Raw genomic sequence first — 25,783 nt, 5'->3', positions numbered from 1 at the left:
AAAGAAAAGCGTTTATGGGAGACAACCCATTGTTTTTACTACAGTATTTTTGTTTTATATTTGAGTCTTGGAAGTTGTTTACTACTGTAGCAACCTCTCCTTATCTTAGTTTTATGTTTTGTTGTGCCAAGTAAAGTCTTCGATAGTAAGGTTCATACTAGATTTGGATTACCGCGCAGAAACAGATTTCTTTGCTATCACGAATCTGGGCCTAATTCTCTGTAGGTAACTCAGAAAATTATGCCAATTTACGTGAGTGATCCTCAGATATGTACGCAACTTTCATTCAATTTGGGAATTTTCATTTGAGCAAGTCTGGTGCCTCAATAAAATCCATCTTTACGGACTGTTCTGTTTTGAAAGATTCTGCCTTTTATTTCGCATTGCCTCTTTTGCTATGTTGGATGAATTTCTTTGATCCATTAATGTCCAGTAGCTTTATGCAATGTCCAGAAGTGTTAAGAATGATTGTGTCACCTCTGAACATGTTAATTTTTATTGTCCACTAACCCTCTAATGAGTTGTTTCGAGTTTGGTGTGGAGGAAGTTTTCAAGGATCAAGAGAGGAGTATGATACAATATGATCAAGGAGAGTGAAAGCTCTAAGCTTGGGGATGCCCCGGTGGTTCACCCCTGCATATTCTAAGAAGACTGAAGCGTCTAAGCCTGGGGATGCCCAAGGCATCCCTTTCTTCATCGACAACATTATCAGGTTCCTCCCCTGAAACTATATTTTTATTCAGTCACATCTTATGTACTTTGCTTGGAGCGTCTGTTTTTTTTTTGTTTTTGTTTTTGTTTGAATAAAATGGATCCTAGCATTCATTGTGTGGGAGAGAGACACGCTCCGCTGTTGCATATGGACAAATATGTCCTTTGTCTTTACTCATAGTATTCATGGCGAAGGTTGAATCTTCTTCGTTAAATTGTTATATGGTTGGAATCGGGAAATGCTACATGTAGTAATTCTAAAATGTCTTGAATAATTTGATACTTGGCAATTGTTGTGCTCATGTTTAAGCTCTTGCATCATATACTTTGCACCCATTAATGAAGAAACACATAGAGCTTGCTAATTTGGTTTGCATATTTGGTCTCTCTAAAGTCTAGATAATATCTAGTATTGAGTTTTGAACAACAAGGAAGACGGTGTAGAGTCTTATAATGTTTATAATATGTCTTTTATGTGAGTTTTGCTGCACCGTTCATCCTTGTGTTTGTTTCAAATAACCTTGCTAGCCTAAACCTTGTATCGAGAGGGAATACTTCTCATGCATCCAAAATCCTTGAGCCAACCACTATGCCATTTGTGTCCACCATACCTACCTACTACATGGTATTTCTCCGCCATTCCAAAGTAAATTGCTTGAGTGCTACCTTTAAAATTCCATCATTCGCCTTTACAATATATAGCTCATGGGACAAATAGCTTAAAAACTATTGTGGTATTGAATATGTACTTATGCACTTTATCTCTTATTAAGTTGCTTGTTGTGCGATAACCATGTTTCGGGGACGCCATGAACTATTCTTTGTTGAATATCATGTGAGTTGCTATGCATGTCCGTCTTGTCTGAAGTAAGAGAGATCTACCACCTTAATGGTTGGAGCATACATATTGTTAGAGAAGAACATTGGGCCGCTAACTAAAGCCATGAATCATGGTGGAAGTTTTAGTTTTGGACATATATCCTCAATCTCATATGAGAACACTAATTGTTGCCACATGCTTATGCATTAAAGAGGAGTCCATTATCTGTTGTCCATGTTGTCCCGGTATGGATGTCTAAGTTGAGAATAATCAAAAGCGAGAAATCCAAAATGCGAGCTTTCTCCTTAGACCTTTGTACAGGCGGCATGGAGGTACCCCATTGTGACACTTGGTTAAAACATGTGTATTGTGATGATCCGGTAGTCCAAGCTAATTAGGACACGGTGCGGGCACTATTAGTATACTATGCATGAGGCTTGCAACTTGTAAGATATAATTTACATAACTCATATGCTTTATTACTACCGTTGACAAAATTGTTTCATGTTTTCAAAATAAAAGCTCTAGCACAAATATAGCAATCGATGCTTTCCTCTTTGAAGGACCATTCTTTTTTACTTTTATGTTGAGTCGGTTCACCTATTTCTCTCCACCTCAAGAAGCAAACACTTGTGTGAACTGTGCATTGATTCCTACATACTTGCATATTGCACTTGTTATATTACTCAATGTTGACAATTATCCATGAGATATACATGTTATAAGTTGAAAGCAACCGCTGAAACTTAATCTTCTTTTGTGTTGTTTCAATACCTTTACTTTGATTTGTTGCTTTATGAGTTAACTCTTATGCAAGACTTATTGATGCTTGTCTTGAAGTACTATTCATGAAAAGTCTTTGCTTTATGATTCATTTGTTTACTCGTGTCATTACCATTGTTTTGATCGCTGCATTCATTACATATGCTTACAATAGTATGATCAAGGTTATGATGGCATGTCACTTCAGAAATTATCTTTGTTATTGTTTACCTGCTCGGGACGAGCAGAACTAAGCTTGGGGATGCTGATACGTCTCCGACGTATCGATAATTTCTTATGTTCCATGCTACATTATTGATGATATCTACATGTTTTATACACATTATATGTCGTATTTATGCATTTTCCGGCACTAACCTATTAACAAGATGCCGAAGAGCCGATTGCTTGTTTTACTGCTGTTTTTGGTTTCAGAAATCCTAGTAAAGAAATATTCTCGGAATTGGACGAAATCAACGCCCAGGGTCCTATTTTCGCACGAAGCTTCCAGAAGACCGAAGACGTAACGAAGTGGGGCGACGAGGCGGCCAGACAACAGGGCGGCGCAGCCCAGGAGCTGGCCGCGCGGCCCTGGCGTATGGGCCCCTCGTGACGCCCCTTGACCTACCTCTTCGCCTACTTAAAGCCTCCGTGACGAAACCCCCGATGCGAGAGCCACGATACGGAAAACCTTGCGAGGCGCCGCCGCCGCCAATCCCATCTCGGGGATTACGGAGATCTCCTCCGGCACCCTGCCGGAGAGGGGATTCATCTCCCGGAGGACTCTTCACCGCCATGGTCGCCTCCGGAGTGATGAGTGAGTAGTTCACCCCTGGACTATGGGTCCATAGCAGTAGCTAGATGGTTGTCTTCTCCTCATTGTGCTTCATTGTTGGATCTTGTGAGCTGCCTAACATGATCAAGATCATCTATCTGTAATTCTATATGTTGTGTTTGTCGGGATCCGATGGATAGAGAATACTATGTTATGTTAATTATCAAGTTATTACCTATGTGTTGTTTATGATCTTGCATGCTCTCCGTTATTAGTAGAGGCTCTGGCCAAGTTTTTACGCTTAACTCCAAGAGGGAGTATTTATGCTCGATAGTGGGTTCATGCCTCCATTAAATCTGGGACAGTGACAGAAAGTTCTAAGGTTGTGGATGTGCTGTTGCCACTAGGGATAAAACATTGATGCTATGTCTAAGGATGTAGTTATTAATTACATTACGCACCATCTTAATGCAATTGTCTGTTGTTTTGCAACTTAATACTGGAAGGGGTTCGGATGATAACCTGAAGGTGGACTTTTTAGGCATAGATGCATCTTTGGATAGCGGTCTATGTACTTTGTCGTAATGCCCAATTAAATCTCACTATATTTATCATATCATGTATGTGCATTGTTATGCCCTCTTTATTTGTCAATTGCCCGACTGTAATTTGTTCACCCAACATGCTTTTATCTTATGGGAGAGACACCTCTAGTGAGCTGTGGACCCCGGTCCTATTCTTTACATCCGAAATACAATCTACTGCAATACTTGTTCTTTCTTGTTCTCTGCAAACAATCATCTTCCACACAATACGGTTAATCCTTTGTTACGACAAGCCGGTGAGATTGACAACCTCACTTGTTTCGTTGGGGCAAAGTACTTTGGTTGTGTTGTGCGGGTTCCACGTTGGCGCCGGAATCCACGGTGTTGCGCCGCATTACATTCCGCCACCTTCAACCTTCAACGTGCTTCTTGGCTCCTCCTGGTTCGATAAACCTTGGTTTCTTTCTGAGGGAAAACTTACTGATGTGCGCATCACACCTTCCTCTTGGGGTTCCCAACGGACGTGTCATCTACGCGCACCACTAAATAAGCCTTATTAAAAAGAAACTTCTAAGGAAATAAAACTCTAAAGCGACGCCCATCCTTTTTTAAACAGAAGGAGGGTTCTTCTTATCTTCAATCTTGTCACGGGAGCCGTTGGCTTTGGATGCATCGATGATTTCAGTAGGAGCGGGCACCAGGGTTTTGTCATCGTCGACTGACGCCTTGTTAATAGCTGCCGAAGGCCCAACTGCCGAAACTCCTTGTATAGAATCATCTGGTTTCTTTTTTGATTTCTTGATTTTCTCATCCTTTGGATCCTTAAATGGCAATGACTTAGAAGGAAAATCAACAGGCTCTTGCTTTATTCCAAACTTGGCAGCAATCTTCTGAAATTCCCGATCACAATTATCTGAGCGTGAAAAACTTCCATAGACTGTGATATTTGTCCCATTGTTGCGTGTCATCTTGAGTTTGAGATATGCATAATGTGGCACAACCATGAACTTGGCATAAGCTTGTCTCCCGAGTATAGCGTGGTACTGTGATTCCCAATTCACTACCTCGAACTCTATCTTTTCCTTCCTAAAGTTATCGGGTTTCCCAAAAACAACATTCAAGTAAACTTTGCGAAGAGAATACGCCGGCAGAGTGGGGAGGATCCCATGGAAACAAGTATTTGTTTCTTCCAACATCCTCATCGTAATTCCCGTATTTTTGATTGTGTCCAGGAATATCAAATTTAAACCGCTTCCACCATCCATGAAGACCTTGCTCATATTGAATCCTCCTATTTGTGCTTCAACTACTAGGGCCGCGTGACCTGGCTTTGGTATTGTCATCGGGTGATCTGCTCTATTGAACAGAATGCTCTGCACTGACCAACCGATATATTCTGGAATATTGGCCATAATACTCTCTGCCAGGTTGATTTCTTGAGTGAGCCTCTTCATCTCCCTTCTTGAAACACCAGTTTTGTGAATCATACTCATCTCCCCCCGCGACGGAGGGAAGGCCTCATTAGAGTTGCGAGGCTGGACTTGCTGAACTTGATGTTGAGGTGGTGGTGGCGGTGGATTCGGCTGCCGCTGCTGAATAAACTTCTGCATCTCAATGAACTGTCGACAGTCCCTGAGCAGATGACTTGACTTCTTCTTGTCATCCTTAGGATCGATGTAAGCATGTAAGTAACAGGGAGCATTTATCTGCTCAGCAAAAGGTAACTTTGGAACCCTTGAAGGTCGTGGTTTGTAATTGCCACGATTCACGGAGCTACTGCGGTTGTTGTCCTGTCGATCATCTTGCCTGTTGTCGTATCGATCGTCTCGTCGATCAGAATATCCTGCGGCCACTAAGTTGGCATCGTCGTGTCCGCGATCCTTTCTCTTCTTACGACGATCCCTTCGGCCTCCTGAATTATGCCTCGGGTGATCATCGTCTTCGTCGTCACTGCGTGGGCGAGGCCTTCGTACGTTATCTTCACCATCAGCCCAACTATTGGCGATCTCCATTAACTTGGTTATGGTCTTCGGCTTCTTTCGCCCAAGCTCCTCTATGTAAGTTTCTCGTCGAATACCATCGCTGAAGGCATCGATTTCTCTATCGATAGAAACATCTTCTGCAGCGTTCAGGAGTTTGGTGAATCTCCCGATGTACGCACGCATTGATTCGTTCTGCTTCTGCTGACAATGTCGTAGTTCATCGATTCCAACAAGCCTTTTGTATGTTTCCTGGAAATTCTTGAGAAAAGCATCCACTAGATCGTCCCATGATTTGATGGACCCCTTGGGCATGCCTCTCAGCCAAGCTCGTGCCGAATCCTTCAGGTAGAGCTGCAAACACTGTATTGCTGCTATTTGGTTACCCTTGTGCAAGATTACGGTCTGTAAATAATCGTCTATCCAAGACCTCGGCTCCTGTTGCCCATCGTATTTATCGGTGTCGGTAGGAGTGGGTTTGAACCTTTTAGGCGGCATCGACTCACGGATTTTATAGCTTAAGCAATCAACTCCTCTCATTTCGCCGTCGTACTCCTGGCTTTCCTCGGAACTATCACTGTCGTATTCTTCCCTTGCCGCCCGCCGTCGCCTGGCTTTGTCGATTCTGCTCTGGGTGATTTCATCTCGAGCGTCTCTCGAACAGCGTCTTGAACCACTGGCCTGAAGTGCAGACTTCTCTTTCCGTGGAACTAGGTTGTCTCCCAAGATTGCGAGGCTTTCCAGGGCCCCCCGATGAACTGGAGCCATAGGGTCTTCGGGTGTTGGTTTGTGGTTGATCAAGTAAGCCGCCAGGTTAGCGGTTGCTGCTTCGATAGTTTTTGGTCTTAACATACCCGCGGTATCCGTGGTCATGAAAGACTTGGATAGGTTCGACGTTATTTCTCTGGTGTCATCTTTCGAAAGTCGGGACAGCCTTGAACGATGCTTCCCCGCACCTTGGCTGCTTCGTGAAGCACTTCCTCGTGATGCCCTTCGTCTTTCGCTAGATTGATCTGCCGCGAGCAAACGCCGATCGAGCGTGGCCTGCTCATTCGATAATCGCTCCCGATTCTTTTCCAGAATAGAGCGGTATGCATTGAGAGTCCCAACCGTAGTTCCAGCGGGGAGTGGCATGTTGTTGATTACGGCAGCCCGAGCCGCTGCCCATTCTTCCTCTGCGATAGTATAATCTCTATTGTTGTTGCTGGCGTTGTTTTCAGAGTTACGTCGCTTGCTGGAGCGGGGGGGGAGGGTGCGATCTCCTTCTCCTCCCGTGTTTCCTGCATTGAGGGTTACATAAACTTGGTGGCGCGCTATCCTCCAAGTGGTCATCCTGACGGCGCTATCGATGCTTTCCTCTCCCGATGAATATCTGGCGCTGCAGATAAACGGTGTGTCACTTGACCCCCGTCCGTGCCTGGTGTCGCAGTTCAAGCAGTAGTACGAAGTCATATCGGATGACATGGAGTTATCGGATCCAACCGACATAGGGGATATCGATCGGGGGGTGGATGGTGCCAACGAATTCGTCAAGTCCGTCAAACCAGCCGATAGGTCGATAGACGAGGACGCGACCGCCCCGCACCCGATGAAGATGGCTTCCTTGCCGATCTAGAGATGAGCGGCTCTGGGAGTCGAAGAATCCCTCTTGCGCTGATGTTGTAATGAGCGCTTCTGAACGCCATGCCCAAGCCTTCTTGTAGATCCGAAAAGGTCGAGCGAGACGAGTCATCGTGCGGGGTGAACTCGAAGGATCCGAAGCGAATCGAATTCCCCGAGATTGGTGATGAAGAGGCCGGTGGCGACGCCGGCAGTGTTGACGAAGCTGCCGATGATATGGCTGATGATGCCGATGCCGGATCTTGTGCCAACAGGTTTCCCACAGACGGCGCCAATTGTCGAGGGTGCTCCCCGGCAATGCCCTCCATAGGGGGCTTAGGGTAGATGGAATCCTGTAGGCTGACACGAGACATCGGTTATCAAACAAGCGGGGAGAGCGATTTACCCAGGTTCGAGGCCCTCGATGAGGTAAAACCCTTACGTCCTGCTTGTTTGATGTTGATTACTGAAAACACGGGTTACAATGGGGTGCCGAAGGTATCGGCTGTGACTTTCTTCGAGAGGCTAAGTTCTATGAAACCCTAGCTCTAGACTTACGGTGATTGAAGGCTATTGTTTTTCTGTCCCTCGGCAGCCCCTCTCCTGGCCCTTATATTGGGAGCCAGGTCTCGAGAGGTCTGTCCGGGTACGACTAGGTTACAAAGAGTCCTATATCTATTCTTTCCTTATATTCTTCGTCTTCTCGCCTTGTTCTTCAAGAATTCTTCTTAGTAACCGACGTAGCGGCCCACCTGGCCATCAAGTGTCTTCATGGGCCCCTGGCTAGGCCGTAAGAGGTAGTGCAACACTGGTTACCCGAAGGGTAATGCCCACATCAGCCGGTGACAAAATAACCACTACTGCAATTATAGCGTTTCACAAAGAAGATCTTTTTCCACAAACCAAAGTGAGGTTCAATACCCAGGAAAGCTTACATAAGGTGATAAAGATAGCAAGGTGGAGAATTGAATTGGGCATTAATTGCCACAATTGGATTTCATACGTGCAAAGGAGACGCCGGAGGAACTCATGAGCAGGAAGAGAAAGGCCACGATACAGAAAAGACATGAACATCACAGTGAAACCGACGGGGGGATTAGGGCGTGAAGCCGCACCTGGCAAAATGACGTTCCCCTCGTCGGCTGAGATTATGCCGAGGCTCCGCGCCTTCTTCTCATCACGTTTGGTTGTTGTAGACGCCGGCCAGTCGCCAGGCGCATGTCCGGCCATGGGAACCTCCGGCGCGGGTGGCACTGGAGCTGAGGCAGAAGCATCTGATGCGCCCTTCTTCAGCGCACTGGACGAAGCTTTGGCGGCGGCGCCGCTGGCCGTGGTGCTTGCAGCGAGGGTGAGGTTCCTCTTGTTCACCATCGTCGAAGGAGATCTAGGCGCGAAGGCGGCGGCGCGGTAGTTTTGAGGAAGAAGGATGGTTGAGGAAGAAGAATTGCGTAAAGAGAATGGGGGAGATATTTTTCCTTCGCGGCTATAAGTTAAAGGACAAGTGAAGGGGCTTGAAATTAGGTCACCACGTGTGTTCTAAGGAATCTTTTTGCTCCACTACGCGCGGAAATCGAGGGGGCGCCTTGGATGGTGCGCAAGCACTGTTCATTTCCAAAGCTGACCGCACGAAGGTGGGCCCATCAGGTCATGTCCTGTCAATCAGGCCGCAGCAGTGATTACGTCATTAGTGATGTCACAAGAAGTATCGACTTTGATTGGAACATTCAAAGGGAACTAAAATAATCGGGTGGACCGGCTCAAGTCTACACGCGGTTGCCAGCATCCGCGCCTAGACTCGGGGGCTACTCCCATCGGGAGCACTGAACGCGCACCCGATAAAATACGGACTCGAAGAATTTTTACGTCCAGGATCATGCCCGGGGACTTGATTCTGTGTAGGGTAACATTATTTTGCCATCGGCAGTTAACCGGCAAAAGCTGGGCACGTTACTTGATATCCTTTACGTACTAAACCTTTCTTAAAGGTATTAAAGCCTCGATATAAGAAAATGTATCGGATGATCCTGATGATCTGCAAAAAGCTTCGGCAGAAGAAACCATTCGAGTAGTACAACTTGAGTCTACGCACGGTTGCAAGCATCCGTACCTAGACTCGGGGGCTACTCACATCGGGAGCGCTGAGCGCGCACCCGATAAAAGAAGACTCTACTGTTACAAGGAAATCAAGATTTATCGACTAAGGCGAACATTCGACAGAAGACATGCTTTTAGTCTCTGCCCGAAGTATCTTCGGCCAGTCACTCGGGGGCTACTGATGTGGGCATTACCCTTCGGGTAACTGATGTTGCACTACCTCTTGCGGCCCAACCAGGGGCCCATGTAGGCACTCAATGGCCAGGTGGGCCGCTACGTCGGTTCCAAAGAAGGATTCTTGAAGGACAAGGAAAGAAGATGAAGAATACAAGGAAAGTTTAGACCTAGGACTCTTTGTAACCTAGTCGTACCCGGACAGACCTCTCGAGACCTGGCTCCCAATATAAGGGCCAGGAGAGGGGCTGCCGAGGGACACAATCATAATAGCCATAACCACCGTAGGTCTAGACTAGGTCACCGTAGAACTTATCCTCTCGACGAAAGTCATAGTCGAAACCTTCGGCACCCCATGTAATCGCTATTTCAAGCAATCAAGTTCTGACAAGCAGGATGTAAGGGTTTTACCTCATCGAGGGCCCCGAACCTGGGTAAATCGCTCTCCCCGCTTGTTTGATCACCGATGTCTCGTGTCAGCCTACATGATTCCATCTATCCTAAGCCCCTTACGGAGGGCATTGCCGGGGAGTACCCTCGACATACCTCTTTGTACTTCTGTCTAGGATATATACTTTGTCATACGTGCATCTGATAAAAGAATACCTTGTAAGGCTTCTTCCTTGATTTTTTTTATGTAGACTAAGCTTTCCTATTTACTAGTATTTACAATAGTGTCCTCTCTTCTATATAGTTAAGTGTTAACTATGCATGTTTGTTTATTTGATCAATGGCTATGTCTGTAGTTTCCGCAATAGTTAGCACTTTCCCCTGATCTTTAATAAGTAAAAATGCTTTCACCAGGTATCTCTAATAGTTTGAAAATAAATTCAAGTGGTTGTTCTGTTTCTGGAATAATTTCTTTGCGATTTTCTGGATTTTTATTATATTCAGAAGTCTCCATGGTATTTTTTGTTATTTAACATTCTCTCCTTGGTCCAGATCTCAGTTTAACCTCTTTAATTTGCATGTTTTGGCATTTGTATTGAGTTTTACTCATGATGTTGCGGCTTGGCTATCGTCCGTCCATTATACTGAGTTGCCGCTTTTATATATTGTTGGTTGAGAAAGTAGAGATGGTGGAATCTTTGTTGGCAAAGAAATGGTCTGTAGGAAATAACTGTTCGTTCTTCCGAATTTTGGTTTGCTTAAGATGCTTAAACAATTATTGCTATTTCAAAATAAAGTTGATACTGACCTGATGTAGTTTTCTAAAATTATGTTTACCTTTTTTTATAATGTTTAATTATATCGCGCTTCTTCCAAAATGTTCCTGTTTACCTTTTCATATCAAGATTGACCAATACAATGCTAGTACATCCATTGTTTATTGTCTCTGATCAGGATGTTCAACCATCAGCAATGAATCAGGATGTTCAACCATCAGCAATGTAGAAGATGAATATATAGTCTTGGAAGAGCCCATTTGATTGTTAACCTTCATGCGAGGATCTTTTCCTTTTGGTGAACTGAAGCAAACGATGCATGTCTATTGCAAGGACGGTGATATGGATTTTCGACTTCAATTATGTTGCATCACAAGACTCAAATCAATGAGCCGTGTTTTATGTTCTTTTATGCTTTATTATACTTCTACATATGTAGCTCGATGAAAAAAAATACATATGTAGCTCAGACACCTTGCTACCTACCGATTATGACAAAAATAACTCCCAATGTGTTACGGAGTACAATTGTATTTCTATTGACAACCTTGGCTTTATTGTCTTCCAAAATTTTCTTCACATCTTTACACTTCCCAAGAGTAGATCGTTGCAAGTCCAATTGTATGTTCTCCCAATGTGTTACGGAGTACAATTGTATTTCTATTGACAACCTTGGCTTTATTGTCTTCCAAAATTTTCTTCACATCTTGACACTTCACAAGAGTAGATTCGTTGCAAGTCCAATTGTATGTTTTCATCGGTTACCGAAGTTATTCACAACTAGTCTTTAACCCGTGCCCTGCACGGTCTAGCTATTTAAAGATTTTACACTAATAGTATGTATGAAACATGTAGAAGAAAATTATGTAATGTGTTGCTATAAAAAAATATGTAGCCATTTTACTTGGTTTTCAAAAATACATAATGCAATCATATGCATCCGATCAATCGTGATTGGTTGGTTGTGTCAGGATTATTGGATTTTTAATAGCTTTGAATTTATTAATTAAAATATCATATACTCCTTTATTTAATGTTACACCACAATTTGTGTAGTATATTTGGTATTTCATTACAAAAAATATCTACCCTCCTGAGCTGGTATGCGCAGTGCTTTCTGATGGTCGACGTGCGCCTTGCTGGCGTTTGCTGGACTGACGTTCGCCTTGGCGGCATGAGTCGTATTTTGCCGCCATACACTTCCCCAGCATGCACATTGCAGCCCTCATGCTATGTGTCGCGGTCCGCACCTCGCCGCGTTCTCATGGCTAACGTACGACTCGCCAACATGCCCGTATGCAGCAATCTTGTTCATGGCGCAGCTCTTAATTTGATGATGTGCTTTTTTCACCATGATCACCTCACGCTGGTGCCATCATTATGCACTGCATCCTTTGCTCAGCTTGCCGGTCCACCGGTGTGCTACAAATTAACGCCAAGGAAAATATGAGAGGAAGATCAAATAGTAGTTGTTGAATGAGGTGTTGAACTTAATACTACGCACCTAAATATGTAGTACGATACACTATCCGTAGCTTCATGACCAGTAGGGTATCATACATTCATACCAAAGCAAACATGTCTATTTTGAGATCAAGTGCATATGCAGTATGGATAAAAGTAGATGCGGCTCCATCGCATCGATATCAAACTTGACCGCTTTAGCTAAATCCTTGTTGTGTGCGTAGTCTAATAAGATGCACATCATGATTCCTGAGAAAGAAAAAGACAGATGAGACGCAAGATATGATGCATGGAATAGGAAAAAAGAATATATAGAGAGAAGAAGATATATGTACCATGAGCATGTAGTGATCTTCTTTTCTATACCGAACTCTACATCACCCCTCTGAGGTCCTGTTTCTTGCAGCAGCCCGGCTTTTTTATATAGCCTGCCTTTGATAGATTGTAGTCGAGGTTGCAGTCCCTAGTCAGCCACCGCTAGCAGCCACCGATGCTCTGAAACTTCATGTGTGTACGCATGATTCATCAAAATAATAAAAAAGACAGTTTGAGTTAATGATCGATACCTTGACATTAAAATACCGATATGCACATGCATCATCATCATGTTTGAAGAATTCTCGGCCAGATGCCCTGCCGCCGTCGAGCTTCCGATGTCACCGGCGGTGCGCGTCTCTTGATGGCCAGACGCCCTCCCTACCGCATCGAAACTTCATACGTCGCTGGTGATCTAGGCCGCATGCATGAGATTTTTCTAAGATGCATCATACTGTAACTAATATGGTAAAGATTTATTGATTAAGCCCTATATATAATTTTAAATGTAGGTGACGTCTTGGATCTAGAGAAAGAAAACGTGTAGGTTTTTCTAGAGAAGAGCTCTTCGTTTGGACTATACAGTCCCGTACGCTTTGTGGGCTCTCGTTAAAACTCTTGAAATGATTAGATCAATCGTATATGGCACAAACTTGTTAATCCTCGTGCCAACTATATTGGATTGTCCGTCTGTTCCGTAACATAATTAAACGTACGTGCTAACGTGTTATGTAACCATATACGTGACATTATAAATCACAACTTTTTAGGCTAATCCTAGCCGTAAATTATAGATCTAATTGTCTTAATTATTTTGATGATGTGGATTAACGTGGTGTCTCGTATGGACCTCTAATTAGTAAATATAAGATATAAGATATAAGATTGCTTGGGGCAAGCCGCTCCTTCCTACCTGTTGGGTCGTCGATTTGGACGTCGGCCGGGCCTCACTGAAATTCTGAACCCTCTCCTTTCCGGATTCCACAGCCCACGACCACGACCACGAGACCGTCCGTCCGATAAAACCCTAACCTTCTCTGCCTCCACCGCCACCGGCCTCTCATCCTAGAATCCGCAAATCACCAACGCAACCTACGCACGCACACCAAGAACCAGAGCGCGCCGCAGACACCCGACGACATGGCCGTCGCCTCCGCCTGGGCCAAGCCCGGCTCATGGGCCCTTGCCGCGGAGGAGCAGGACGACCTGCCACCTCCGCCGCCGCCCGTCCCCTCCTCCGACTTCCCCGACCTCGCCACCGCCGCCACTACTAAGGTCCCCAAGAAGAAGAAGGCCCAGCCAGTCTCCCTTGCCTCCTTCAACAGCGGCAAGTTCGTTCCCTCCTCCTCCTCCCGCGGCCCCAACCCCGACATGCTGATAAGCCTCCCCACCGGTCCCCGGGAACGCACTGAAGAGGAGCTCGGCGGGGCGCGATGGGGCAACGTGGTTCGTGGCTCAGACGAGCCACGACGCGGCGGATCTGGCACAGAGGATTACGGCCCGTCGCGCGCCGACGAGGCAGATGATTGGGGTGTCAAGAAGCCGATGGAGAGGAGGGAGCGGATGGGAGGGTTCGGTGGGGACTCCTCGATGTCGTCGCGTGCTGATGACGTTGACGACTGGGTCTCCACCAAGAAGACGGCGCCCTCTCTTCCCATGGAACGGAGGGAGCGTAGCACTGCCTTTGGGGGCGAGTCCCAAGGACGAGCTGACGATTCCACGAGCTGGGTCTCGAACAAGAGCTACTCTGCGCCCCCACCGGCCGCGCCTTTGGATGGCCGTCGGGGTGGGTCAGTTTGGGGTTTCGATAGGGATGTTGCCCAAGATGCCGATTCTTGGACCAAGAGGAGAGAGGAGGTGAGTATTGGTGGTGGGATCAGCGGCGCCCGGCTGCGGCTTGTTTTGCAGAAGCGAACTTTACCGGCTGCCATTGTAAATGATGGGGAGAAGAATGAGGATAAGAAAGATGATGATAAGAAGGCTGAGGATGAAATGGAAGAGAAGGGAGAGTTGCATACGAAAAGCAACCCATTTGGGTCAGCCCGCCCACGTGAGGAAGTGCTTGCTGCCAAGGGGGAGAACTTGCCCAAGGAGCAGGATAAAGAGGAGGCGAAGCTAGTGATTCAACCAAAAGTCAGGTCTTTGAATCCGTTTGGGGCAGCCCGCCCACGTGAGGAAGTGCTTGCTGCAAAGGGTGAAGACTGGAGAAAGATTGATGAGAAGCTTGATGCTATGAAGGTGCGGGAGGCACCACCTGAGAGGAGGTCATCTGGGAGGAGAGGTTCCCCCGTCCCAGGAGAGGAGAACGGGAATGGTGAAGTTCCAGACAGCCGTGCTGACAGCGCTTGGAAGAAGCCTGCTCCGGTTGAGGCTACAGTACAATCTGAACAAGGGTCAGATAACTGATCTTATCCCTATGATTCAGTTGACATATCTTGCATGCCTTGCTTTGTTTGATCATACGATATTCTTGCGTTTATTTTTATGTTACCCGAATTTTACTTCTTAGTGTTGAATTGATTGGTCTTGTTAGGTGGTCTGTGCTGATATTACTGGCGTTGTTTTGCCCTAAGTTATGAGTTATGGCATTTGCCCCACTTATAGTTAACATGCACTTGTTCTCTAGGTGTACATGGAAAGACAAATGCTAGCTAAACTCTAAACTGCAGTTGGTTGTTAAATGTTTGTTTTTTCTGCCTTTTATACCTTATTATTGGAAGACAAATATGTGCCTAGCTTCTCAGAGTTTGTGTCGTGATCATGTGGTACAAATTAATTGTGTAATGTATATGCTTCTACTTAATTAAACAAGAATTGTCCCTATATTCATTTGCTCTCACTGTATTAGCAGTTTAGCACACAAATCTATTGCTAATGCTTGAGACAGTATACCAGAATAATAATTATTTTTATTCAAATCAAGATATGCCTCCCTTTAATTCAGCCTTTTACCAAGCATTGCAAGTTTTATTTGCACATTACCGCATAATGTATATGCTTCTACAGTATCATTAATTGAACAAGAATTTTCCTGTATTCATTTGCTCTCATTATATTAGCATAAAATTCTCTTTCCAATGCTTGACACATCATTCCAAACCTAGTAAAATAATTTTGTGAGTCGGAAGCTTTGCGAGTGTTATTTGCACATTGCTGCATTCAAAAGCAGACAGAAGGCTACATAATAGTTATTTCTCTTCTGATCTGAGCTACGGAGCTCTACTGTGTGTTGTTTGACCAGTGAGTTTTACTTAATTACAGCTATAGGTGTCTGCCAAGTGCCAACTAGGATACAGTTATAGTATTATATAGTATATCCAAGCAACTGGGAAAAGCTATGTAAATTCCACTTGTTTTGAATGCTAGGTTTAAACTATTTGCTTTGCAAGTTTTCATATATTGTTAAAGTAAACTTTCATAGTGGGGTAATGTTTTCATGTTCTGCACTGTAAATCTGCAATACACTCCCTCGACCTGGGTTTACAAGTCCTATTATTTTATTTATAAGTTTACTATGTAAAATACATGATTGAATTACAGATGTTGATTTTTTTTCTTCCATATTAGACACTTCTAAAATTACAGAAACTCGTCGTAAGACAAACATTAGTAGCCCTTGCAAACCCGGAAGGTGTGAGTATCATATATACGCTCGACACTGAATTTTACTGGGAATTACATCTAATTAACATGATTATGAATTAGATGAAGGAAGATGAATAGTCCATCAAAGGGGCGAAGGTCAATATTAGATGTAATTTGTTCTCATTGCTTATTTGCCAACCCAAAGCCTATCATTTAGCATCTAGATACATCTAAATTTAGACAAAGTTAAGACATGTTTCATGGGACTGAGGGAGTACTAGCCCTTTAGATTATTATTTTGTTATAATACATTAGATGTTTTACGCCAAATTTTGTTTCTCAGGACTTGCAATGCCTGGTTAGTATAACCCTTAATGGTGCCAATCTCGAAAGGCACTGTCCTTGGGCAGCATGACACCACTCTGGACAATAATGGCACATTTATTTTGTTGTTGCTATGAAATTATGCTTATGGAACCCTGAAAAGATGTATGTGTGTAGTTATCTTCTCTACCTTCAGCTAAGCCAGTGTGTTATTTTACTGGAGCATTACGCCTCTCTTTCTGTCTCTTACGTTTTTTTGTTGGTGATGTATATTTCTTGGACCCTCTCTAATGGACAATAAATTGCTCCTGCAAATGCAGATCGGAGTCTACTGGAGAGACTGCGCCTGCAAGTTGATCAATGTCCGTGAATGTTATGAAGATGCTTTGGAATCTGAGAGTCTACTAAATATATTAGCTTTATTATGAGTGCTATTGCTACTTGTGTGGGCAACAATTCTATTCTTTTTTCTCACTGTTTTAGCGCCTGTCTGAGAATCGTGAGATCATGTCTGAGAATTTTGATCTGATAATTATGTTAATGAGAGATGGTACCTATTGTGGCTGATAATTATGCTATGTGACTTCATCTGGAAGAGATAATTTTGTCATTGTTTTTTTCGGTACAACATTTGTTCCAAATTTCACGTGCATTCCAAATATGAAAAAAGCTAAGGTAAGGCCGTGAGGGTCCTAGGCTATGCATGAACATATACCTGTCGTTGGGTAGGATAGGTGGTGTATCATCCACACCCAAATTTCCCCAATACCCATTTGAGTTTATATTTGCCCATACCCAATTTTTTGGGATAATGCCCATGGGCGATGACTGAACGGATAATCGGAATTCTACATCCTAGTCATTATCGTGGGCTATGTGGTGAACTGCAGTAGGGATGCGTGTGGGAGAGAAGTCCATATTACCCTCTGAATTCCTCTCAAAGTTCGGTTTACAACCCTAAACTGTGATTTTGCACTTTCAACCTCAAATTCTCTAAACCGTTCATAACTACCCCTTCAACCCTTTAGTCTGATTTTGAACCGGTTTTTATTGCCATGTCAGCATCTCTCTAATTTAGAGTGTTGGTCAAAATACATACATTAGCCAGGACTACGTAATATGTACATTGAGTCCCTTGTATGGCGACGCGGCGGCCAGCACGCACGAGGCTGCAGCACCCCGATCCAGTACATGTGGGGCTCCGACGCCCTCCTTCAACCTGGGTCCGACCTCCACATCCCTGCGTGCCCAGCCTACAGCCAGCACGGGGCGGCCGGAACGCAAATCGGCGAGCCGCCGGGAGGACACATAACATGGAAAATGACAGGAGGGAGATGGGCTGGGTCGGCCCGATCTAGTCGTCTGCTTCGCCGTGAAGATCTTGGGGCAGCGTAGGGAGGAAGAGCCGGAGAGGTGCAGCGACTGTGTAGGGAGAGGTGGAGGAGAGATGTTCGTCGCCGCAGCCTGGGAGGCGTAATGTTGTCTGTTGTTGCTGAGACGCTGATTACTAATGGTGAGGGAGGGACGTGCTGCTGCACTAATTTAGAGAGAAAGTGAGATTGAGAGTATGAGAAACCTGCTCTCTAATTTAGAGAGAGGAAGTGACAGATGCTGAATTTTTTTTTAGAGAACGCGTGTGCTTTATTAATCATCGAAACATAGAGTCGGTACAAATTGTCTCCCGAATACATTCCGGAGGCACACCACGCCGCACAGACTTACAGATTAGCTCAGACGATCGAGCTAAAAAGTGCGCAGCAAAGTTCTGCACACGATTAACAAACATAACCTTACAATTATTAAAACTAGCACACAGTTTCTTGATATCTTGAATGATTGGGCCACATGTCGAGCGGTCCACTTCAGAGGCACTTAAACGCTGAACCACCGGCAGGCAATCCGAAGTAATTCTGAAATTGTCCATGCCTTCATCCAACGCCCAAGAGAGGGCAAACCTGATCGCCATGGCTTCAGCAATTTCTGGAACCACCACATATTGCAAGCTGTCGGCAGCCGCTGCAATAAACACTCCTTGGTGATCGCGAACGACAACAGCAGTACTGGAACTTCGAGATGATGCAAATAGAGTTGCGTCGACGTTCAGCTGGAGCAGCCCTTCCGGCGGCGGAGACCATGAAGCAATCCGAAAGGTCTCACGTCTGTGGTTGGAAACAGCCAACAGTTCATTTGCCGAGAGAAAATCGATGTAAGCTTTAATCTTTGCAGCAACACTACCAGGAGAAACAAAAGAACCCTCTTCCCGAGCTTTGTTCCGAGTATCCCAAAGATGCCAGAACGTGACTGCTAAGGCCGTGGCCTGCGGATTTCCACTCTTGGATAGAAAATCCATCAGCCAGGTTTTAGGGGATGTGAAGAACTTACGATTCAGATGAACACAAAATCCTTCTTAACCTCAGACCAGACCTCTCTCACAAAGGGGCAGAAGATCATGCGTGCTCCACACTTTCTTCCCTCGAGCAATGCACACATGCAGGAGAGGCTGGTATATGGCGTTGTAGGAATTGTTGGCCAGTAGGCAAACAGTTGTGAGCAAACCTCCAAACAGTAATGCACATCTTACCGGGAGCCTTGATTGCCCATAATGACTCCCAGAAGATTGATTCAGTTTGAGCATCTGAAGACATTCCACGACCAGTTGAGCTGCGCCTAGCCGCTGTCCGTTCTGATCGAGCAAGATGGTATGCTGACTGGACGGTGTACACACCGCAACGACTAAGAGGCCAAGAAGCATAGTCATCACACCCATGGTGGCTGATCGGTATTTGTAGAATCTTGTCTGCAACTTCCTCCTCAAAAACAGAACGAACACGAGAAACATCCCATGACATCGTCTCTGCATCGAAAAGAGAATCTACAGTTTGGCCATCAGAAACTGTCGTCAGAGGTCGAAGCATCTCAGGCTTGAAACCTGGAATCCACTGATCCCGCATTATCTTGATCGTCGAGCCATCTCCAACACACCATCGGATTCCTTGCTGCACCAAGGACCGTCCATGAAGGATGCTCCGCCACGTGTACGAGGCAGACCGAGGGCAAGGAGCCTCCCAGAAGTTGCCATGTGGGAAGTAGCGCCCTCTAAGCACCCGAGCACAAAGGGAATTGGGTTCAGTGATCAATCTCCAACATTGTCTGCCTAGCATCGCCTGATTGAACAATTCCAAATCCCTAAAGCCCAAACCTCCCACCATCTTTGGAGATGACAACCACTCCCACGATCTCCAGTGCATCTTGCGCCGTCCATCTTTAAAGCCCCACCAATGATCAGCTATAATTCTTCTCATGTGATCACATGTGGTAGCCGGGATCTGGAAACAACTCATCACAAACGTCGGAATCAATTGGATTACTGATTTCAGAAGGATCTCATTTCCTTTTCTTGACAGTGGGCGATCCGACAGTCCGTTGGCCCTCCTCCACATCCGGTCATAGAGATATCGGAATGTGAGAGTCGGGGAGCGGCCAACTTCGTGTAGGGATTCGTAGCATAGAAAACAAAAAATTTCCTACCGCGAGAAAGCAATCCAAGCCAAGATGCAATCTAGAAGACGGTAGCAACGAGGGGATGAACAAGACTAACCCTTGAAGATTTCCAAAGCCTACAAGAGGAGGCTCTTGTTGCTGCGGTAGACGATCACTTGCCGCTTTCAAAAGCGCGTAGAAGATCTTGACGGTGCCACAATCGGGCAGCACCTCCGTACTCGGTCACACGTTCGGTGTTGATGACGACGTCCTTCTCCCCGTTCCAGCGGGCAGCGGAAGTAGTAGATCCTCCTCGGAATCCCGGCAGCACGACGGCGTGGTGGCGGTGTTGATGGAGATCTCCGGCGGAGCTTCGCTAAGCATATGCGGGAGAAGTAGTGGAGGAGAGGTGCTAGGGTTTGGGGAGAGGGGCGCCGGCTAGGGCACCCTTGAGGGGTGCGGCCATGGTGGTGGCTTGAGTGGCCGGCCAGCCCCTCTCTCCCCTCTTTATATAGGTGGAAGCCCCAAGGTTTAGGTCAAAGTGTCCGAATAAGACCCCAACAAAAACCTTCCAAGTGTCCAAACCTAGGGGGAGTGGGACTCCCCCCTTTCCTTGGTGGGGTGGCCGGCCACCATGGTGGGGAGTCCACTTGGGACTCCTCCTCCCTTAGGCTGGCCGGCCAAGGTGGGTGGAGTCCCTCTGGGACTCCACCTTCCATCCTTATTTCTTCCGGACTTTTCTAGAACCTTCTAGAACCTTCCGTAGAACCTTCCGGATCATTTTAAATCTCATAAAATGACTTCCTATATATGAATCTTATTCTCCGGACCATTCCGGAACTCCTCGTGATGTCCGGGATCTCATCCGGGACTTCGAACAAAACTTCGAACTCCATTCCATATTTCCATATCTACTTAAACGATATCAAACCTTAAGTGTGTCACCCTACGGTTCGCGAACTATGCGGACATGGTTGAGTACTCACTCCGATCAATAACCAATAGCGGGATCTGGAGATCCATAATGGCTCCCACATATTCAAAGATGACTTTAGTGATCGAATGAACCATTCACATACGATACCAATTCCCTTTGTCACGCGATATTTTACTTGTCCGAGGTTTGATCTTCGGTATCACTCTATACCTTGTTCAACCTCGTCTCTTGACAAGTACTCTTTACTCGTACCGTGGTATGTGGTCTCTTATGAACTTATTCATATGCTTGCAAGACATTAGACGACATTCCACTTAGAGGGCCCAGAGTATATCTATCCGTCATTTGGGATGGACAAATCCCACTGTTGATCCATATGCCTCAACTCATACTTTCCGGATACTTAATCCCACCTTTATAACCACCCATTTACGCAGTGGCGTTTGGTGTAATCAAAGTACCTTTCCGGTATAAGTGATTTACATGATCTCATGGTCATAAGGACTAGGTAACTATGTATCGAAAGCTTATAGCAAATAACTTAATGACAAGATCTTATGCTACGCTTAATTGGGTGTGTCCATTACATCATTCATACAATGATATAACCTTGTTATTAATAACATCCAATGTTCATGATTATGAAACTAATCATCCATTAATCAACAAGCTAGTTAAGAGGCATACTAGGGACTCTTTGTTTGTCTACATATCACACATGTACTAATGTTTCGGTTAATACAATTATAGCATGACATATAAACATTTATCATAAACATAGAGATATAAATAATAACCACTTTATTATTGCCTCTAGGGCATATCTCCTTCGATCTCCCACTTGCACTAGAGTCAATAATCTAGTTTACATCCGTAAAGATATAACACCTTGGCCTTCCGGTGCTTTATCATGTTTTGCTCACGGGAGAGGTTTTAGTCAACGGATCTGACATGCTCAGAACCGTATGTATTTTGTAATTCATTTGCGTCTCAACGCATCACTCATTTCCAAATAAGTCGGCATTAAATATGTTTGGTCTTCTGGTGGAACCTTAATTCCGCGGTCTGAAATATGTCACTAATATTGTCATACACAATATAGCTTCAAAGTTCTGACACTATCGGAACTACACCAAGTTCTCAAAGAACCTTTTGACTTAACATCCTTTGTCATTATCAAAACAATGACATACTCTGCCTTCTTTCATAGAATCCGTCACAATATTTAGAACTCTTCTAAATCTTGCATAGACAACTTCTATCTCATTGTGCTACCTTTTAAACAACACTTAGCCTAATTGAGATTGAAATTTATTTTATATGTGATCAAACTAATATCGGTGCAACACATTACATCGATTTGTTTGTCATTACATCATATAAAATTATATATATATCCTTGGATCTTCTAAAGTACTCAAGGATATTCCTACTGTTTGTCCAATAATCATCACATGAATTATTCTGGTATATGCTCCTAACTCTTTAGAGCACAGGACATCTGATTTTGTACATATTCTTCGTGATCTAAAATCACTCATGTGTTTTTACTCATCGAGTGTCAAATACACTCAAGTCTTGTTAAACCTTCACATGAAAAGAACACCTTCTTAATTATTTCTATGTACTTTGACTTAAACTTATTATGTATTCCAATCTATCTTCATAGATCTTGACACTAAATATGTTTCAGTCCATATCCTTTCATTGAAGTTAATTCTCAATGAAATATTTTAATCAAGTATATAATTTCATCATTTATAACCAACTATATGTCATCTACATAAAGTATTATAAATATGTCTCAGCGCTCCCACTTAATTTCTTGCAATTGCAAGCCTCTTCATCGTCTCTGATGAAATCAAAAACTCTTTGAAGATTTCAACTGGTGAAGATTCCAACTCTCCGATACTTACTTCATCCAATTGAAGTTCGTATACCTATCTAGTATTCCACGGAGCAGCAAAACTCTTGGTTGTATCTTGTATGCACCTTTAATACATACTTCTGATAAGTAATGTATTTTGCCATCCTACTAGCATATTTCATAAAAGAAATATGTAGTGATTACTAGAATAATCCACATAGACTATAAGCATTGCTACGGAAAATATAATCTTATCGTAGTCAACTCTTTGAAGTTTGTCGTAAACAATTTTTCGACAAGTCAAGCTTCTTCAAGGATATTTCATCCAAGTCCATCAATTTTATAGATCCATATACTTTCAAAAATTATTCATCTATCTTGGATTTTATGGCGTATAGCCATTTTAACGAGTCAGGGCCCATCATAACTTCTTTGTTTGTAGTTGGTTTATCATTGTTCAAAATCAATCCTTTGTTCACAAATCATTTATTTGATCACAAAGTAAACCATACCTACACGGTTCAACAAGTACTTCGATTTCCATGACTATAACATTTTGTAGACATGGGAGCCATGATCGTTCGTGGCCGCTTCCAGAACCAATTCCGATGCTGCGCTACTCTGATCATTATGCTCAGGTTCATAAACCTTATCAAGTTCTATTGTCCTCCCACTCAAAAACTTCGCTAGAAACAATTTCTTGGAAATAAGTAAGAAACATTGACAAACACTTTTGTCTTTGTCTACATAGTGGGAAGAATTCCCAATCAATTCTTTGGAATAACCAACAAAGACATTCATCCGATTTTGGTTGTAAACTTATTTACTTATGCTATGCATACCAAATTTTTTAAGAAAAGACTATTAGGATTCATACCCATGCCATAACTCGTATGGTGTCATTTCAACGGATCATGATGATGCTCTATTAAGTGTAAAAGCGGTAGTCACTAAAGCATAATCCACAAAAAATATAATGGCATCAATATTTTATCTCATCATTAATCCAACAAGGTTTGGATACGTCTTTGGGATACTTCATCATTACTATGATACTCCAAGAAACGTGAGTTGTAGAACAACTTCATAACTCTCTTAGATGTTCGCTAAAACTCGTAATTCAAATATTTCCACCATGATCTAATCATAGATATTTGACTTTTCTATTACGATGATTTCCACTTCATGCTGAAATTTATTTGAATCCATTCAAATGTTTCAAACTTCTTCCTTATTGAATATATCCACATATATACTCAATTCATTGTTGAAAGTTTTCATGAAGTAGAAGAATCTCCCGCACACAACTATGCCCAGATGAACCACATATATCATTATGTATGTTTTCACTAAGTTAATTGCCCGTTCAACTCTTGGCCTATGAATGGTATTTCAGTCATTACTTTTTAGAAAAGATTTTGCAAGCGCCAAACGATTCAACAAATCAAATGACTCCAAAAATCCATTTGCATGGAGTTCCTTCATGCGTTCCTTTCTAATATGACCTAAATGGCGGTTCCACAAATAAGTGGAATTCAAATCATTTGCCTTATGGCATTTTAGCGTCAGTATTATGTTGTGTATGTTTCACCATTAAGATTTATAATAACTTATCCATCGTATATGGAGTAATGTCATAATTTGAACAACTCATTGTTTTCATTTGACCAGAGCAAAATAACAATTATTAAGTTCTTTATTATAAATTCTAAGGGCTAGATAGAATGCCAACGATGAACATAATAACACTTTATTTTTGTTCCAAACGTGCATTCCTATCATATTACTTGTCAGTCACTTAGGCCATTGTATTCTTGTATTGCGTTGTTTTGTATGACACTTCATACCAACCAATATGGTACTAATACCCAAGAATTTCATTGTGTGACCATACAAGGAATACATTCATAACATGTATATCATTTATATACACCTGAGCTAGACTTTCTAGTCTTTTCTTTCTTTCCGCCAATAATCTTTTTGTAGTTTCTCTTTTAGCTTTCCTCATTATTCAGAAAAACACTTCAACATCAATAACTTCTAGGTTTGTTGGTCAAATACCAATAACCTTGAGGTTCTTACTTTGAAGTTGATCATCATATGACAAGTGTTCCGGATTTCACTATTAGTAACCTTTTAATATGATGAACAATTTCACTCATAATATTATCATATCATGAAGACTTTTCGAGACCATGTCTGTACATGCTAGGCTCGTAAAGTATAACCTCAATATTCGCATGTGCAAATCTGGCTTGCACCCGTTGTATGCACACGTAGAATCTATAACACCCGATCATCACGTGATGCTTCGAAACGACGAGTCTTAGCAACGGTGCATACTAAGGATGATCACTTCATGGATATGCGAATATTGTTAGTGCCCCAATAGTTGGAGGATTGGGACGCCTTGCGTCTTCAACCTTCGTACATTCCCATAAAACTTATGAGTTTATGTAGTCTCACCAAATTATATTCTATCATCTTGCAATAAGGTCTTAGATATCACATATATCTCATACCTTGATTATTTCTGAAAACTAAATTTTCAGCTCCTTACTTTTCAAACTGATTTGAACTTCAAGTTTCACGGAGACAAGATAACTTTAGGTACTAATTGAAAACATAGCTCTTTGAATCAACAATGTGAGGTTTACTAAAAATTTGCAATAGGACTTAATAAATTGTTGATCTTTAACAATACGGTACCAATCCGTAAAGTTTCTTGTCAGATTTTAACAGTATTTCTATCTCAATTACAAGACTAGCGCATAGTAGTAAACGGATGCCAATACTACAAAATTAATTCAAAATACTACTCGGACTAAGTTTATGATAATTAGTTCATGTTTTAATCTAATTACTAATGAACTCCCACTTAATACAACATCCCTCATAGTTGTTAAGTGGTACACGATCCAAATCCACTACACCAAAACCGATCATCACGTGAGATGATGTAGCTTCAATGGTGAACATCAACATGTTGATCATATCATCCATATGACTCGTGTTCAACCTTTCGGTTTTCGTTGTCCCGAGGCCATGTCTGTACATGCTAGGCTCGTCAAGCAAACCCAAGTATTCCGCGTGTGCAACATGGCTTACACCCGTTGTATATGAACGTTGAATCTATCACATCCGATCATCACGAGATGCTTCGAAACGACGAACTTTGGCAACGGT

General features: G+C 43.3%; 1 protein-coding gene across 1 annotated transcript; it reads left to right on the top strand.

Moving 5' to 3' along the window:
- Positions 1-13,515: 13,515 nt before the first annotated feature.
- On the top strand, positions 13,516-16,883 carry LOC124692264 (eukaryotic translation initiation factor 4B3-like). The gene is made up of 2 exons (XM_047225590.1): positions 13,516-14,797; positions 16,634-16,883. The coding sequence occupies exons 1-2, from the start codon at positions 13,545-13,547 to the stop codon at positions 16,668-16,670; spliced, it is 1,290 nt and encodes a 429-aa protein (XP_047081546.1). The 5' UTR covers positions 13,516-13,544; the 3' UTR covers positions 16,671-16,883.
- Positions 16,884-25,783: the final 8,900 nt, after the last annotated feature.

This window comes from Lolium rigidum, chromosome 2 (genome assembly GCF_022539505.1).
Source record: "Lolium rigidum isolate FL_2022 chromosome 2, APGP_CSIRO_Lrig_0.1, whole genome shotgun sequence".
NCBI classification, from domain to species: Eukaryota; Viridiplantae; Streptophyta; class Magnoliopsida; order Poales; family Poaceae; genus Lolium; species Lolium rigidum.
The sequence above is the reverse complement of the archived record's forward strand: the minus strand, read 5'-3'. Positions and strand labels throughout refer to the sequence as shown.